This window comes from Topomyia yanbarensis, chromosome 2 (assembly GCF_030247195.1).
Source record: "Topomyia yanbarensis strain Yona2022 chromosome 2, ASM3024719v1, whole genome shotgun sequence".
Classification (NCBI taxonomy): domain Eukaryota; kingdom Metazoa; phylum Arthropoda; class Insecta; order Diptera; family Culicidae; genus Topomyia; species Topomyia yanbarensis.
In genome coordinates this window covers 167107045-167121977 of record NC_080671.1, presented here as the reverse complement: position 1 = coordinate 167121977, position 14933 = coordinate 167107045, and the positions used below count along the sequence as shown (strand labels likewise).

Here is a 14933-nt window from a genome sequence, read left to right as displayed (position 1 = left end):
GGCACCTCTTGGTTACAAGAGCACTATTGGAAGTGGGGATATCAGTACCTACTCTCATCGACTGCTCATCAGCATAGCTCACAAGCATTCTAATCTTGTTCGCAGCATTCTAACCTTGTTCAAGCTGTGTTACTTTATCTCTTCCGGGTGGAATGCACTGATGCTGACACAGGTACGCAATGTAAGACTACCCGAGTGCCACCATTGTCGACGAGTGGGTGTAGAAGTAAACAAGCAAATCAACCCTTTGGAGTCTAATTACCATGTCAATGATGAAACTGCTCGTACAACCACACCACTAGCCAATAATACAGGCGCCACACTGTAAGGTAAGCATCGGAGGCTTCTGGGCGTTTCGACAAAAACTCAATCGTGCGTGTAATAATGCTTACTGATGACCGATAAATCGCTGGAGTGGTACCATTTCTATTAGCCCAGTAGCATTAGAAGTGTTGATGCAAGAAATCGATAAATCGTCGAAGGAACGTAAATTCAATGTAGCGCGAAACCATGCTGTAGAGCTTCCGTTGGTTGACACTTAAAAGCACGAATAATGGGGAGTGCAAATTTAACACACTGCAATCCTTCGCGGCTGGATCGCGCGGTAAGAGCAGTCGTTCGGTAGCTAGAATTTATGCAGTGCAAAGTGAGTAGGTAGTTACTTGCAACATTTCGTCACTAACCAAAAAAAAATCGTTCAACTCAGAGATTTATTCACTTGGAGTGTAAAGTGTGAGAATTTTAAACTTTAGTAAATTTCGAAAATTGTACAGAAAAAAATAAAACCAAGTTATTCGTTGCGAGATAACAATGTTTTATATGCGTCATTTATGTGCGTCGCTGTTGTACTATCTTAGCGACCATTCATAAATTACGTATCGTAAATATTGTCCATCATTGACTCATCCCTCCCACCATGTAACAAATTTTCACAAATTGCTTTATCCCCCTCTCCCTTCCCTATTACGCAACAAATTCGTTAAAAAAATGTTTCTTCGGTAAAAACGTGTTATCCCAAGTAACAATTGAAGTTTTATAGCACGCTACAAGTGCAATCTAAGTTTTATGAGTGGCTATAAAGCTACCTTAAAACCTCAATTGTTACTAGGGATGTAACGTTCTAGATTACTACCCCTCCCCCATATGTCACAACACGTCACATTTTGTTGTTCCCCCCAAAAAGCGTTACGTGATTTATAAATGTTTATATAAACTAAATTATATAAGCTTTGTCACTGGATTTTTAATCATTACAAATTGGCGCTTTCAACATGGTGACATTATGATAATTCTGAGATATAACGCATCATGATTGTGATAAGTGCAAACTTCTTAATTGAACGAGTTGTGTGTTCTAGATTACTGTGCAACAATTGTGCAAACCACTTAGGGTGATTGCAAACATTACGCTTTCTACAGTATTCGTAGAATATAAAACAGCTAATGAGTTATTCATAACATGTTTATAAAGGCAATTGCATCTTCTGCAACGCTAGCTGCGTGCACTTTGAAATTTGAACGAATTTCCAATGATACCTTTCGATTGTTACAGGCCAATGTGTTTCTTCATGTGTTCGAATGGAACTGAATATGCTGCCTACCTGAAAAACAAATTAGAAAGGAGTTTCGATTAATCTTCTGAATTTAACCAACAACTAAACAAATAAAGGCCAGTTATTTATCTACCATCGTGTTTTGTTTCAACAACCACTGAGAATATGAATTAGTTATCGGGTTGATTAAGATTCTCAAGTTATAAGAATGCTTCCGAAATAGAGTTCGTCGTGGTATTAGTAATTACAGTAACCGCGTGGGAACTACAGCAAACGCATCGAGCGGTAAAACTTTTTTTCACTCTCAAATGTAGTGCCAGAGATACGTAAATGTTTATACAATAATCGGTGAATCATAGAAAACTATTTGATTCTTAATGTATGAATAATAGAGTGGTTCAAAAACAAGTTTTCCGTGCGATAATGCCCCAACCAAAAATTCTTCAGTAATAGTACACGAAGCCTCCTCACTATCGAACACCAGATCTAATATGCCGCCATTGTAATTATGGATGGTGTTTATTTGCTGTAAGTTGCTACGAGCGATTCTATCTAGTAACAGTTCTTGTGTGACTACTTCCCTACTCATGCTCGGTTGTTATGAGATTGCTTCCACACTAAATTGGTCTGATTGTCGCACGACTACCATTGCATTGTTAGGGCTAGTAAGAGCACGAATTATGACAAAGCAATTGAAATACTCGGCAATCTGGTCAGAATCATGGGACTTCTCACACGGCAGATCAAACGAGCAAACAAAAAATTTCCGTTGCCTCATACGTATGAGGACGTGCACTTATTCGATACGCTGAGACATTTCATCAACATATCAATTCGAATCCAATGAACGTTTGACAGCGACCATTACAGCACCTCAAACTTTTCTATTACTGTTCTTCGAGTTCCGATCGACTTGATATGCGCTGAAGTCTTCTCTGAACAGTTGAATAGTGGTTATTCAATCATCCTGCCATGTCTCCACCAGAACGATAACATCGAACTCTGCGTCAGTAAATGCGAGAAAAAATTCGTCAACTTTCGATTTCAAACCATGAACATTCTGGTAGTAGAAGCGAATGCTATGAGTTTCTAGGTCGATAGTCGGTTCATCCAGGTTTGTGGATTAGGAGAAACCAGACAACAACACTGGAATGCTTGCAAAATCAAAATCGGAAAAATCATCACCGATGGTCACGGAGCCATCCAGTCCAGAAGGTTACTGACTTGTTTAGTCATCTGTCGATAAATAACTAACTGGAATGGGATCCCGTTGGCTTTGCAACGCTGATCAAGATTTCAAAACAGCGGTATCGTAGTCATCTTCCATCAGCTCAACCTCAGCAGAGTGAAGTTCCTCATAAGCGATAAAATGCACATTCTTCCAATTAATGTCCAAAATGGTGGATAATGTCAGAGACATAGCCGCAATGAAGTAGAATATACATAAGTTTTTCCCATCCAACTTGTGCTTTAAATTGTAAATTGAATCTCCAACTAAGTCGTTTGGAATGAAACCAGAAAAAAAATAAAAAAATGCTTTAAAAATTTTGAACATTTTCTCCAGGACGATATTTGCAACGACTGTACCTACTTCAATATTATTTATTTATTTATTTATTTGTTTTTATTTTTTCCCCAATATCCGAAGTTTGGTGGTAAATATCTCAAATTATTTGTAATTTATATAGTAAAGATGAAATTATTTCTATCAAATAAGAGACGATTATCTCTGTAAATTTCATACACATTTTCCTAATTCTTTCGAATTTCTGCGTAATATAGTAATATAGTAATATAGTCACAGAAATGTGAATTGACAATTAATAAAAAAAAATGAAAGGGCTGTGTACAACAGACGACCACGGTGATATCAAAAATGTAGCTTTTTCAAGAGCGTGCGATAAAATTCGCGAATGAGTTTTAATCTATCAAACCTATCGACTCGTTTCAGGGCGAGAAACTATATAGTCACAGACTTAACAGCTCGAAGAGAATTCTAAAAAATTCATCGCTCACAGTATACTAACTACATCTACAACTACAACTACATTGCACAAAACGTGATTCTGGCAACCATGGGAAAAATTTTTTAACCAAAGTCTTAGCAACAATGCCCACACCGCTTGTCAACTGCAAGATAGTAGATGAAAGGTTTGAAATTTGACGAAATAGAAAAATCGCCTATGTCACTTGACATACTTCAATTTTCCATGGCATAATGATTGCAATTGCAAAATTTTAAGAATGCAGAGCTACGACTGCATTTTTAAAACCCAACACAACCATTTATTGTTACGGGAAATAAAGGAACGCCAAAATTGTTTTTCTTTTGCTGAGAAGAAATCAATTCTTGTCATTAATTGGTCGTATGATTGACTTTTGTCTTTATTTACTCTTCTTTGCCGTCGCTCTTTTCTAACACCGGAGACAACAGATACTCTTTATTTTATTTTCCGGGCTGGCGTTTACTGTTAACTATAAGAACAAAGCTATGTAGACTATTGTTAAAAAGTTGGCTGTCCTTTTCTGTGGCCAGAGGTTTTAATTCGGTTCAGTCATAATTATTTTTATTGATAGTTTTGAGATAAAAAAGTGTACCTAAGTGTTCAAACCGGAAGATCCGTCCTGAAAATCGACCTTTGCTTTCTTTTTATCGTGTGCCAAAGAATCAAGAAGCTCGTTCGGATCTTTATGTTTACTTATTTTAAGGGTCGCGGGCGCCATGTTCAAATTGACATGTATAAAACTAATACACTCAAAAGTGACGAATGTTCCCACCTTTCTTTCCCTTCATCTTGGTTTTCGGGTGTTTGCGGTAACGAAGTGATGCATTATGGTTATGTGTCAAAATTGCTTCACAAGTGCCACGCTCGGTGAGATGGCGCATTTTTTATAATTATAACCGACCGTTTTTTCTGTGGGCGATGAGCATTCATCTCGTGTTACGTCTGTTTGTCTGTGATGTAGTCCATCAAAAATATGATACGTCATATTATAGCATACTCTCCGACATGCTTGTTATTTGGTCACACAATGTGCACAAAGAGCGAAATACACCGATTAAACATAGAGCAGCACAAAAACACAGCGATGTGCAGATCACCCGCACAAAAAGAAAGAGCTGTGCACCAAGAGATGCACAATTTCGCATAAAGAGTCACCTTGAAGAGCCACTTTTTTGTGGCACTGAGAGGAAGGCGAATCAACCTACTATTCATATAAAGTTTAATCGGAAGAACGTTATTAAATTGTTTTTGGTCGCCTTCCCTGCTTTCGTGCGTGTGGGACCAAGATGCACACTAAAGAGCCTCCTTATTTCTACTCTTTGCACACCTGGAAGCAAAACACATCGAAGTGAAGAGGTTTATTGTGAAAGAAAAGAGCGGTGGATCGCTTCGCATGGAAAGTGCAAAGAGCGTTTTTCATTCTTCTCTTTATTTGCTCTGAGGTGCATTCCATCCCTGCTCTCCTATTCCCATTTGTTACAATATGCTCACGGTGTCTCTGGTAGAAAATATTTAGACAAAAAAATCAGTATCGCTTAATTACTCACTAATCGAAAGCTTAGATGCTCCTCTTTCATCTGAGCATAACTTTGAAATGTTCTATCGGGGGATCTAGAACATTTATTTTTTTACATTTTGATTATCAATTTTATAGGTAATTTTTCAATTTGTAGCTCAAAACAGATATTTTAGGAGGTTAAATCAGTGAACACACACTGTCAGAGGGACGGACTTTTAACGTCAATGAAAACCTTCGAAGACACCATTTAGCCAGTTTCGCGTTAGTAATTAGGTATCTTGAAATTCGCAAAACAAAGCGTTTCCTTCAATTTATTTTTCTTGGAAATATATTTTTGCTCGGGGTTCCTATGTAACTGACGTCAAATTAAAAATTCTGTTCTATGGATTCTTTGAACGTTTTGTTCTCCGCATAATCATTTCATGTTATGTTTTGTAGTAAGAGAGAAAATGTTTGAAAGCAGCAGGGTGTTAACATGTTTTTAGGGATTGTGTATTTGTTCAAAGTAGCAATTCTATTATTGGAAATATGGGAGAGTGGAAATTTTACAGTGCACTTTATCAAGTATTTCGATTTGATTAATTGGCGAAACAAGGAATCTAAATACACCAAGTAAAGGTAAAATGGTCTATGATATCCGAAAATGATATAATTTTGAATAAGAAAAGGATAGGAAAAGAATCCCGAGCAAAAAAACACTAATAACATAAAATATAAACATAAGGATATTTTTTCGCGGATTTGAAGAACTCCTAAAAATTATCTGCTTAAGTCTTTTCACATAGATCGATGAAAAGTTTATAAAGTTTTTTATATAGGAGTATTATCAAGGTAAATTATAATAATATTTTAGTTCATTGATCGCAAATCCTAAGAGAAGTTATTCAAAATTTCAACCAATTTCGGAAGGTTTATTCACAAAGATAGTTTTATCTCACTTACGATCGAAGTAGGAAGCAGACATTAGAAAGTAGGAAACAAATATTATGCCCATGTCCTAATAAAATATGTGCTAACAAACACTGTAATCATTGAAGTCGATATACACTATACAAATATATATACAAATGACTTCTCGATCAAAGGGATGCTCGTTTGTGAAAAAAGTTCTCTAAATTTAAATATTAAACAATACATACACATAACTAATTGAATTCACCGAACACAAATACATCACAAACTAAAAATTTAACTTTCGTTCGTTCGTTCGAAAAAAGTTAGTTTCCTAGATCGACGAACAAATGAATAATAGTATCCATATTATATAAACATAGATATTTGTTTTTCTAAAACAGTCAAGTTCTTGACCCTTAGGAAGAACAGTTCAAAACTTGTCTCGTTTAATAGAGAAGCAAGTTTCCGTATAGTGAGTACATCAGTGATATTGATATGTTTTTGGTAATATTGTTCCACCAGAGACAAACAATATCCCTAGTAAAAATATTATTTAAATTTAAAATTTGAATTAACGCGAAATTGGATAATTGTCGGCTGTTCGGCCATCTATGGGAGCTGTCCATAAATGTCAGCTTCTTTCTCAGAACAGCCTAGATAAGCCGTGTAGTGTCGGTAGTGGTTGTTTCAACCGGCTAAGAATTACACTACGGACTACCTGTTCCGGTGGTAACACCAAACAGGGAACCCCAATTCCATAGTGTCATGCGACCCGTGCTATGGGTAAAATTGTTGAGGGGGTTTAAAATATTCTCAATGGCGAACGGAGCCTGGGAAGAGCCGGGCGAACTCCCCAGTAACTGGCTGTGGTCCACTAGGAGGTTGATAACTCTATTATCTTTCTCCGGACAAAACCAGCCTAAAGGCCGCGTGGCATCCGGCGGGTTTGAAGTATGTCAGTTATGGAAATAACTGTCAAATTCATTCGCAAAGGTTCGATCAGTCTGACCTCCTTCCTTCTCAAATCAGTGGAACGTTTAATCGTCCACTACATTCGGGATGGTAGCTTGGGCGAGCACCCGCTGCATGCAATGCAACATGCATATCAGCGGGGGAAGTCTACTATCACCCTGTTACACAATGTTGTCTACAACATTGAAAAAGCTTTTTCACATAAGCAATCAAGTTTAGGAGTTTTTCTCGAAATTGAAGGTGCTTTTGACAACGTGTCTTTCGAACCCATTTTGGAAGCAGCACGAGATCATGGAGTACCTTCATATATCACGAACTGGATACACGCAATGCTTAGCAACCGAATCTGTGCTCATCGTTAAGACAAGTAGAGATGAGGAAACTGAGTGTCTGCGGATGTCCTCAAGGTGGTGTGCTGTCACCACTTCTATGGAACCTTGTCGCCGATAGCTTGTTGAGAAAACTAAATGAGCTTGGGTTTCCGATGTATGGTTTCGCCGATGATTATCATATAATGATCACCGGTATTTGCATTAACACACTTTTGATTTGATGCAACAAGCCTTATGTGTTGTTGAGCGGCGGTGTCTTCATGTTGGACTATCAGTTAATCCAAATAAAACCTCAATGGTGCTTTTCACGCAACGAAGGATTACAATCAGAGCTCGTCCATTGCAGTTTTTTGACTCTGAAATTATTGTCGAAGATCAGGTTAAGTACGTTGGGGGTAATTCTCGACTCAAAACTTAATTGGACAGCTCACATCGATTTCAGGATCAAGAAAGCTTGCATGGCCTTTGGCCAATGTAGACGGGCTTTCGGCAAATCTTGGGGACTCAGACCCAAGTACATTCAGTGGATCTACACAACAATTGTTAGACCAATACTGGCATACGGGTGCCTTGTTTGGTGGCAGAAGGGAGAAGTCATGACAATCCAATCAAAGTTAAACCATCTTCAGAGGATGGTCTTGATGGCGATGACTGGTGCGTTCTCGACAACACCTACTGCTGCTCTCGAGGCACTCTTGAACATAAAACCACTACATGTGTTTCTGAAACAAGAAGCACTTTCTTGTGCATACCGTCTTAAGGTTACTGGGCTCTGGATCAGTAACCCAATAGATCGTGTAACTAGCCACACAAGACTGTGGCCCCAAATGGTTACTTGGGATAAATATACACTTGCTTACAGTGACCTTACACTCACATGTAGTTATCCTTCTAAAACTTTCAATGTGAGAATTCCTCTTCGTCAGAAATGGCTGTCTGGCTGGATGGAGCGACAACTTGAAGAATACGTAGTTTGTTATACGGACGGTTCTTTGTTGGAGGGCCGAGCTGGTGCTGGTGTCTATTGTCATGAGATGAGATTAAACCAATCTCATTCGCTTGGTAGATACTGTACCGTATTCCAAGCAGAAGTCTTTGCGATTCTGTGTGGCGTACAATCCGCACTTCAACAGGGAATTTGCGGTAAAAAAAATCTATTTTTGCTCTGACAGTCAGGCTGCCCTGAAAGCACTTAGTTCGGCAGATTCGAGATCGAAATTAGTAATCGCATGTCGAACTCAAATCGAAGAACTTAGCATTTCAAATGCTATCTACCTTCTATGGGTACCCGGTCATTCCGGTATTACTGGAAATGAATGGGCGGACGAATTGGCTAGAGCTGGCGCTGCGACTGATTTCGTTGGTCCAGAACCAGTTCTACCACTGTCAATAAGTTGGATAAAGCACAAGATTCGCTCTTGGGCTGCATTCGAACATGCCAACCATTGGCGTAGCTTGCAAACTTGCGTTCAAACAAAGGCTTTTCTGCCGGATGTGAGTTCGAAAATGTCAAGAAATTCGTTGCATTTTTCCAAGCACAACTGCAGTATTCTGGTCAGGGCACTGACTGGACATTGCAAACTCAATTATCACATGGCTACTATTCAGCGCGCTGAGTATTATTCATGTGATCTTTGTGAATCCGATTACGGAACATCATATCATTTGATATGCAATTGCCCTGTATTAATGCAATTGCGCATCCGGTTTTTTTTGGTTCTCCATACATAGATGAACCTATGTACAGAGAGCTGAAATTTAAGGATATGCTTTTGTTCCTAACCCAGTGTGGTAAAGAGCTATAGTTTTTTAGCCGTATTTGAATGACAATATCTCTTCGGGGGTGTTGTCGTTCTGTTATCTCAATATCCCCTCGGGGGTGTTGATATATCCGCTCACTGTTTGAGTAGAGGTTCTAAATCCCTCCGGGGGTTGGAAGTTTTATTCCTGCTGTTGTAGCACCTGCAGATCGTTAGCATCACTCCGGGGGTGCAGAATGCTCTGTTTTAATTGTTCTGTGTCGTTGTTTTCCTTACCCCTAACCTTACCACTTCCCCAATCCTTCCCATCAGGAAAATGATGAAAAGACGATTCTTGGCAAGGCACAAATCTCCGATCAACATGGGGAACGTGCCATTTGAGCCAGACGCTACTGATTCCTGATTCCTGATTCCGTATAGTGAGTACATCAGTGATATTGATATGTTTTGGTAATATTGTTCCACCAGAGACAAACAATATCCCTAGTAAAAATATTATTTAAATTTAAAATTTGAATTAACGCGAAATTGGATAATTGTCAGTCATTAGTGTCTTCGGAGGTAGTGAGATATCTTCTAAGAGCTATTCATTGAAACGCAATCTTCAAAACTATTCATCAAAATATTAAAAACAAAAATATTGTTTTAGACCCCCCGATAGAACTGAAGCTCCCAGTACCGGTAGTACCAGTAAAGTACCGGTACCCGAATATTTTTTTCAAAAGATTCGAGAAACGCTTTTAAGTGAATTTCAATGCTCAAACTGATGTCTCATTGCAGCAGAAGGTATTTTTCGAATGCGGCACCTTCTTTTATTTCGATATCTTGGTCACTTTGAATTGAATAACAATTCGTCGACTTCAACAGATGGTAAATGAGGGAAACCCTATTATCAACAGTAAATCGAAGCGTGAATGTAAATCCGTGTACGTTGGTCGCATTTTCTCTCGGCATTGTCGCTTTACTGTAAATTGGTTTCGACTTTTACGCAGACCAAGGCTCCTAATGTCATGGAAACTATGGAGCTTTGCTGATTTTTCCGATCACCAAAAAATACGAATCGCTCCATTTGAAGCAGTTCGCCAACTGTAAAATTGTTAGCTACTAAAACAATGTTCGTTCTTTTACAAATAAAGATTTACGCACAAACGCAAACGCGCGAACCAATCAGAATATCGCTAGCTGTGAATGCTTTGAAATTCAGTGAAAGATAGTTCAAATTTCATTTCGACCAAATAGTGGAATGTAAACATATCGTTCAGTACAACGGGAGTTAGTAATATCTTCTAGAATTATTATAATGATGGCCCTGCCTCAATCCCCCACAAAGGCATAATCTTAGCGATTTATCTAGAAGATAATTAAATATAATTAAAAGCCACCTTGCAGACCGATATTTGGAGACAGGTCCCGCTATAGAGTCTACATATTTTTCATAAAAATTTTAATTTGGTATAGAAAATACCGGTACTGGCTTTTGTTCAGTACTGGTATTACGGTACCAATAATGGGTCGGTATTCCCGAGATTTTCGGTACCGGTACCACAACCCGAAAGCCAACGTAGGAGAAAGAAGGAATATCTAATCAAAACTCTTCATGTCAATGCAATGGTCGCCCTGGGGTCACTTTCTTCCCTGCTTCGTTTCACATGCCAACAAAGAAAAACTTAATTCGGCGCCTTCTATTCGGTCTTCTTTGGCAGCAGAATGGCCTGGATATTAGGCAATACACAACCCTGGCCAGCACCGGACGACGGGGGATGATCCTGCTCTACTTGAGGACCTTTCATAAATTACGTAACGCTTTTAGAGAGAGAAGGGTACGGCAAATTATGACATGTTTTGACAAATGGCGGAGATGGAGTAAGCTAGAACGTTATGTAACATGTTTTCACCGAAGAATTTTTTTAATGTATTTGTTACGTAATAAGGAAGGGGGATAGAGAAATTTGTGACAATTTGTTGCATAGGGGGAGGGACGAGTCAATCTTGAGTAATTTTTGCGTAACGTAATTTATGAATGGTCCCTTGTTACTACGGGCAGCGTTTACTGCCAGCTCCAATATTTTGGCGGCAAAATATTTAATCACTGCTGCCAGGTAGAGGGGTGCTCCGGAACCGACACGCTCGGCGTAGTAACCCTTTCTCAGCAAACGATGTGTTCGGCCGACAGGACGTGCTAGTTCAGCCGGCACGAGTGTAACACACGAATAATGCCACACACGCATACGACCCTCGGTTTTGTACTTGGGTCAGTTTACGTTCGAAGCCAAAGTGGCCAGCTAACCAACAAAAATTGTTTACATCCACCGTCAAAGAGCTGTGGAGCTTCGAACAGAAACTAGGCTGGCTCGCCTGTAATCGGATTGTACGGACCAATCATGGCGCAGATAATAACTTCTTTCACAAAATCTACAATTTCAAAATTGTTGTACAGTTTCCTACTTCAAAATGAAGAGAAACATAACATACCTTAAAAAGATTCCCTGCACTTAATATATATTTTTAAGAAACCAAATGTGCAACAATCGAGTGTTAATGATGATGCCGAAAACATCACACACTAGGAAAGAGCTGAGGAGTTTCTTTATCACAATAATAGTTTCACACGTTTGCTAAACTGTATCTAATTAGGTACACACACAAGAAAAACATTATATTGTCTCTGCATCCGGGTTAGCCTCCATCTGGTCCGGCTTATCTCTAGCAAAAACTTTCCTCGTTACTTCTGCCAGTTTTTTAGCAGAGTTCACTATAACATCTATAATTGATGAAAACCACGAACTTGCTTTCTCTGCACCCTCCTCCGGAGAAACATCTCTTTTCGTTCTCTGCAAATCATCGGGCATAGCGGTAGATGTCATCCGACCACCTTTACCGCAGGGTGATCGTTTATTCCGCGGTTGTTTCTTTTTGCTTGCGCCGTCCCCCTCAATCATTTCAGAGCTTATATATTCCTCCGTGGACGCACTCTCTTCACTGTCATCGCCACTCGAATCAGAACTATAAGATCGTCCCGAATCGAAACCGGTCCCATTTGGTCCAGCTGAATCCGAACCGGCTATTTCTCGCTTTTGTTTGGTACCATTCTGCATCGTCTCAAGTTCAGCTTCTATGACTTCACCACCATCGTTTTCTCCAGGTGGAGGTGGTGGATCCTGTCCTCTACAACCACAGGGTCCACCATGATGTTTGCCCTTACCGTGGGCACCCGGAGGTCCCCCATGACGACCAGGACCCGGAGGTGGCCCATCCCTTCGTGGTCCACCTCGCGGTCGTTCTGTTGAACCTTCCGGTACACTTACATCGGTGGTGGTTTGCTGAGGCGATCGTTTCGATCGGATGAAGTGGGATTCGCCTGCTTGAGTTAGAGTTTCGAAGTTATCATAGGAATCGAGTTTCTGCACTGACTGTTTGAACGTTGATAATCCTGGTTTATGTTCAAGACTGTACTTCTTCATTTGTTCAATCGATTTCGGATTCATAACTGAGCGCTGAATAAGTGATCTTCTGTTACGGATGAAATGATCGTTCCGCGGATTCCTGTTTAGGAGAAGTCTATTTAAACGCACTCCACGGGTTTCATCAACTGAAATTCCGTTAAGATTACCATCAAATTTGAGCTCACTCTTAGTGGTAAAATAAGAAATTGTTTCATCAATTGTTTCTAAAATTTTCGGAGAATCGTGTTCAGATATTATACGTCTCTTACGCTTCGAAGAAGCGGTAGTACTTGCTTCCGTAGCCGATCCGTAGTTGTTGTTTATGTTAATGACCGAATTGATCGTCACCAAATTAATGTTAGCCCCAGCCGCTGTGTTCGTAAGAATTCCGATTGGGCGGAGCAATCCTAACGAACGCTTCTTGCGTACCAAGTCATCTTCAGCGCTACTCAAAGATTTTTCCGTCGCGGAATCCCCGAATCCTGTGTTGATGCCGTTGTTTGTGCCAAGCTTTAAACCAAAGAAATCTAAGAAAAACTTTGAATTATTTCGAAGCTGTTCTTGCTTCAGTCGAAAATCAAAACACTCTACTTAAGGCAATTATTGTTCTGTTATTCTATGTGCACCTTATTCTGTGCATAATTGTCGATCATTGCGACGACTGGCGCACGCGTCGTTCAGGAGTAAAAACTATTGATGCAAGTAGTGTCTTTCGATTTCTAACGGCAACGAGAATATATTGGTTAAACAATACTAACCAAAGCTTTCTGATCGTTCGGATTTAACATTGACACCATGCTCAATGATTTCCTTTCCCCTGGCAACCGCTCCAGCCAAAACACTAAGGCCTTGTTCGAAAATATTCGGCTGGGCTCGTACGTAATAAAACTAGAACAAAATGTATGATATGATATTACACAATCCACACGTGCCTAATTTTAATATGACTCACTTTATTAGCCACCGCACAGCAAATAGCCAAAACTAGTACTGGATTCATACCCACTTCCTGTTGTGAAAAATATTCACACAATTCCGCTACTGCAAACCTTTACAGTGTACAATCAATCACGCCCAGCTGCCGACAGTATTTTGGCATACTAAGCGCATCCATCATACGTCCGTGAAATTTATATGATGCATCGATGCAAATATATTTCATCTTGATAGCTGCCGGCACCGTACCGGAAGCTGTGCACACCGGTCAAGTACCTATCACACGTTCAGGGCATTCGCTACGATAAGATCATCCAGTCGTGGCGTTTGCTCGCACGTTGCATGGCCACCGGCCATATCGACAAACGGCTACTGTCATCGATTTGTCACTCACTGCTATGGATGGATTGTTCAGTTCCACACTAAGCTTCCGTAAGGTAATATGGCATTTTTTCTAATATGAATAGGTTATAATCTCCAGGCTAGGAACAACAATCGCAGGGGTTGCGGTACGATGACAGTCGATAGTAATTCGTCCAATGGGAATTGCTAGGAGTACTATTTTAGTAGATCGGATTATGGTATTATTCCGTGCCCGAATCTTGCTGAATATTAGCGGGAACATTAAATACATTAAAGTTAATAAGTTTAGAAATGTCGTCCAATTAGTTTCAAGCACTGACTTTAGGGTTAAATTTATACTAATCCAAAAATTAGAAACACTGCTTGTGTTTTAATCCAATTTTCTCGTTAGAGAGGAATATAGCACAATGCCTACGTATTGTATTCCCAACAGATAGCTAGGTACCACTAAATAGTGTTGTTCTCAAGTGTAACGTGGATAAAAAATAAATAACGCACGTGTTTAGGTTGCGCGACCCAAAAATTTCGAATACAATAGCTTCAAATTGAAAAAAAAAATGCAAGTATTGCATACCTTGTCGCTCGTTTCCTCAATTTCATGGAAACACAAATTGGATACACCACATTCAAGGGAAGTAAAGCAGAGCAACTCCTCAAAGCTATACCAAAGATTGATTGTCTTGTACACAGCATTGTACGCAGCACAACCGGGTTGGATTCCACACCCCGCCCACAGTGTTCAAGATTTTTCTACAGAGATTTTTATTACCCGGAAAAAGGCTAATGATTCGGAAGGCCGACGATTCATCAGACTCTGCCATAGGTGTCACGGAGTTGGTGGTTGGAAGGGTATAAGGTCTAGGATTCGCTCCAAGCAAGCGATGCAACCTGTAAAGAATATTTTATTATGTAGTTGTTTAGTTAGTTTTCGAGTACTGATTTCTGATCAGATATTTTATTTTTACTCCTTGTAATTCTAATTCCTTTAGTAAAGACTGTTATCTCACCGTTTGACGACCATTTTAAAATTGGTGAACGCGATAACTCAAAAACTAATCATCGAATTGACTTGATTTTTTTATGAGAATGCACAATATGTGTAGCCTGTCAACCAACCACAGAAAACTGAATAAAAAAATTATTATTTTGTAGAAA

General features: G+C 39.5%; 2 protein-coding genes across 5 annotated transcripts in view; both read right to left on the bottom strand.

Moving 5' to 3' along the window:
* Positions 1–14933, bottom strand: part of LOC131682035 (ATP-binding cassette sub-family G member 1) — a 163758-nt gene that overhangs the window by 56886 nt on the left and 91939 nt on the right. The gene's annotated exons all lie outside the window — the stretch shown is intronic.
* LOC131682036 (uncharacterized) lies at positions 11648–13588 on the bottom strand. 2 transcript variants are annotated; one of them, XM_058963207.1, is made up of 4 exons: positions 13432–13588; positions 13238–13367; positions 12770–13006; positions 11648–12703 (listed from the first exon to the last, which is right to left on the bottom strand). In XM_058963207.1, the coding sequence occupies exons 1-4, from the start codon at positions 13477–13479 to the stop codon at positions 11691–11693; spliced, it is 1428 nt and encodes a 475-aa protein (XP_058819190.1). In that variant the 5' UTR covers positions 13480–13588; the 3' UTR covers positions 11648–11690. The 2 variants fall into 2 exon arrangements, with proteins under 2 accessions (XP_058819190.1, XP_058819189.1); XM_058963206.1 differs by having other exon boundaries at positions 11648–13006.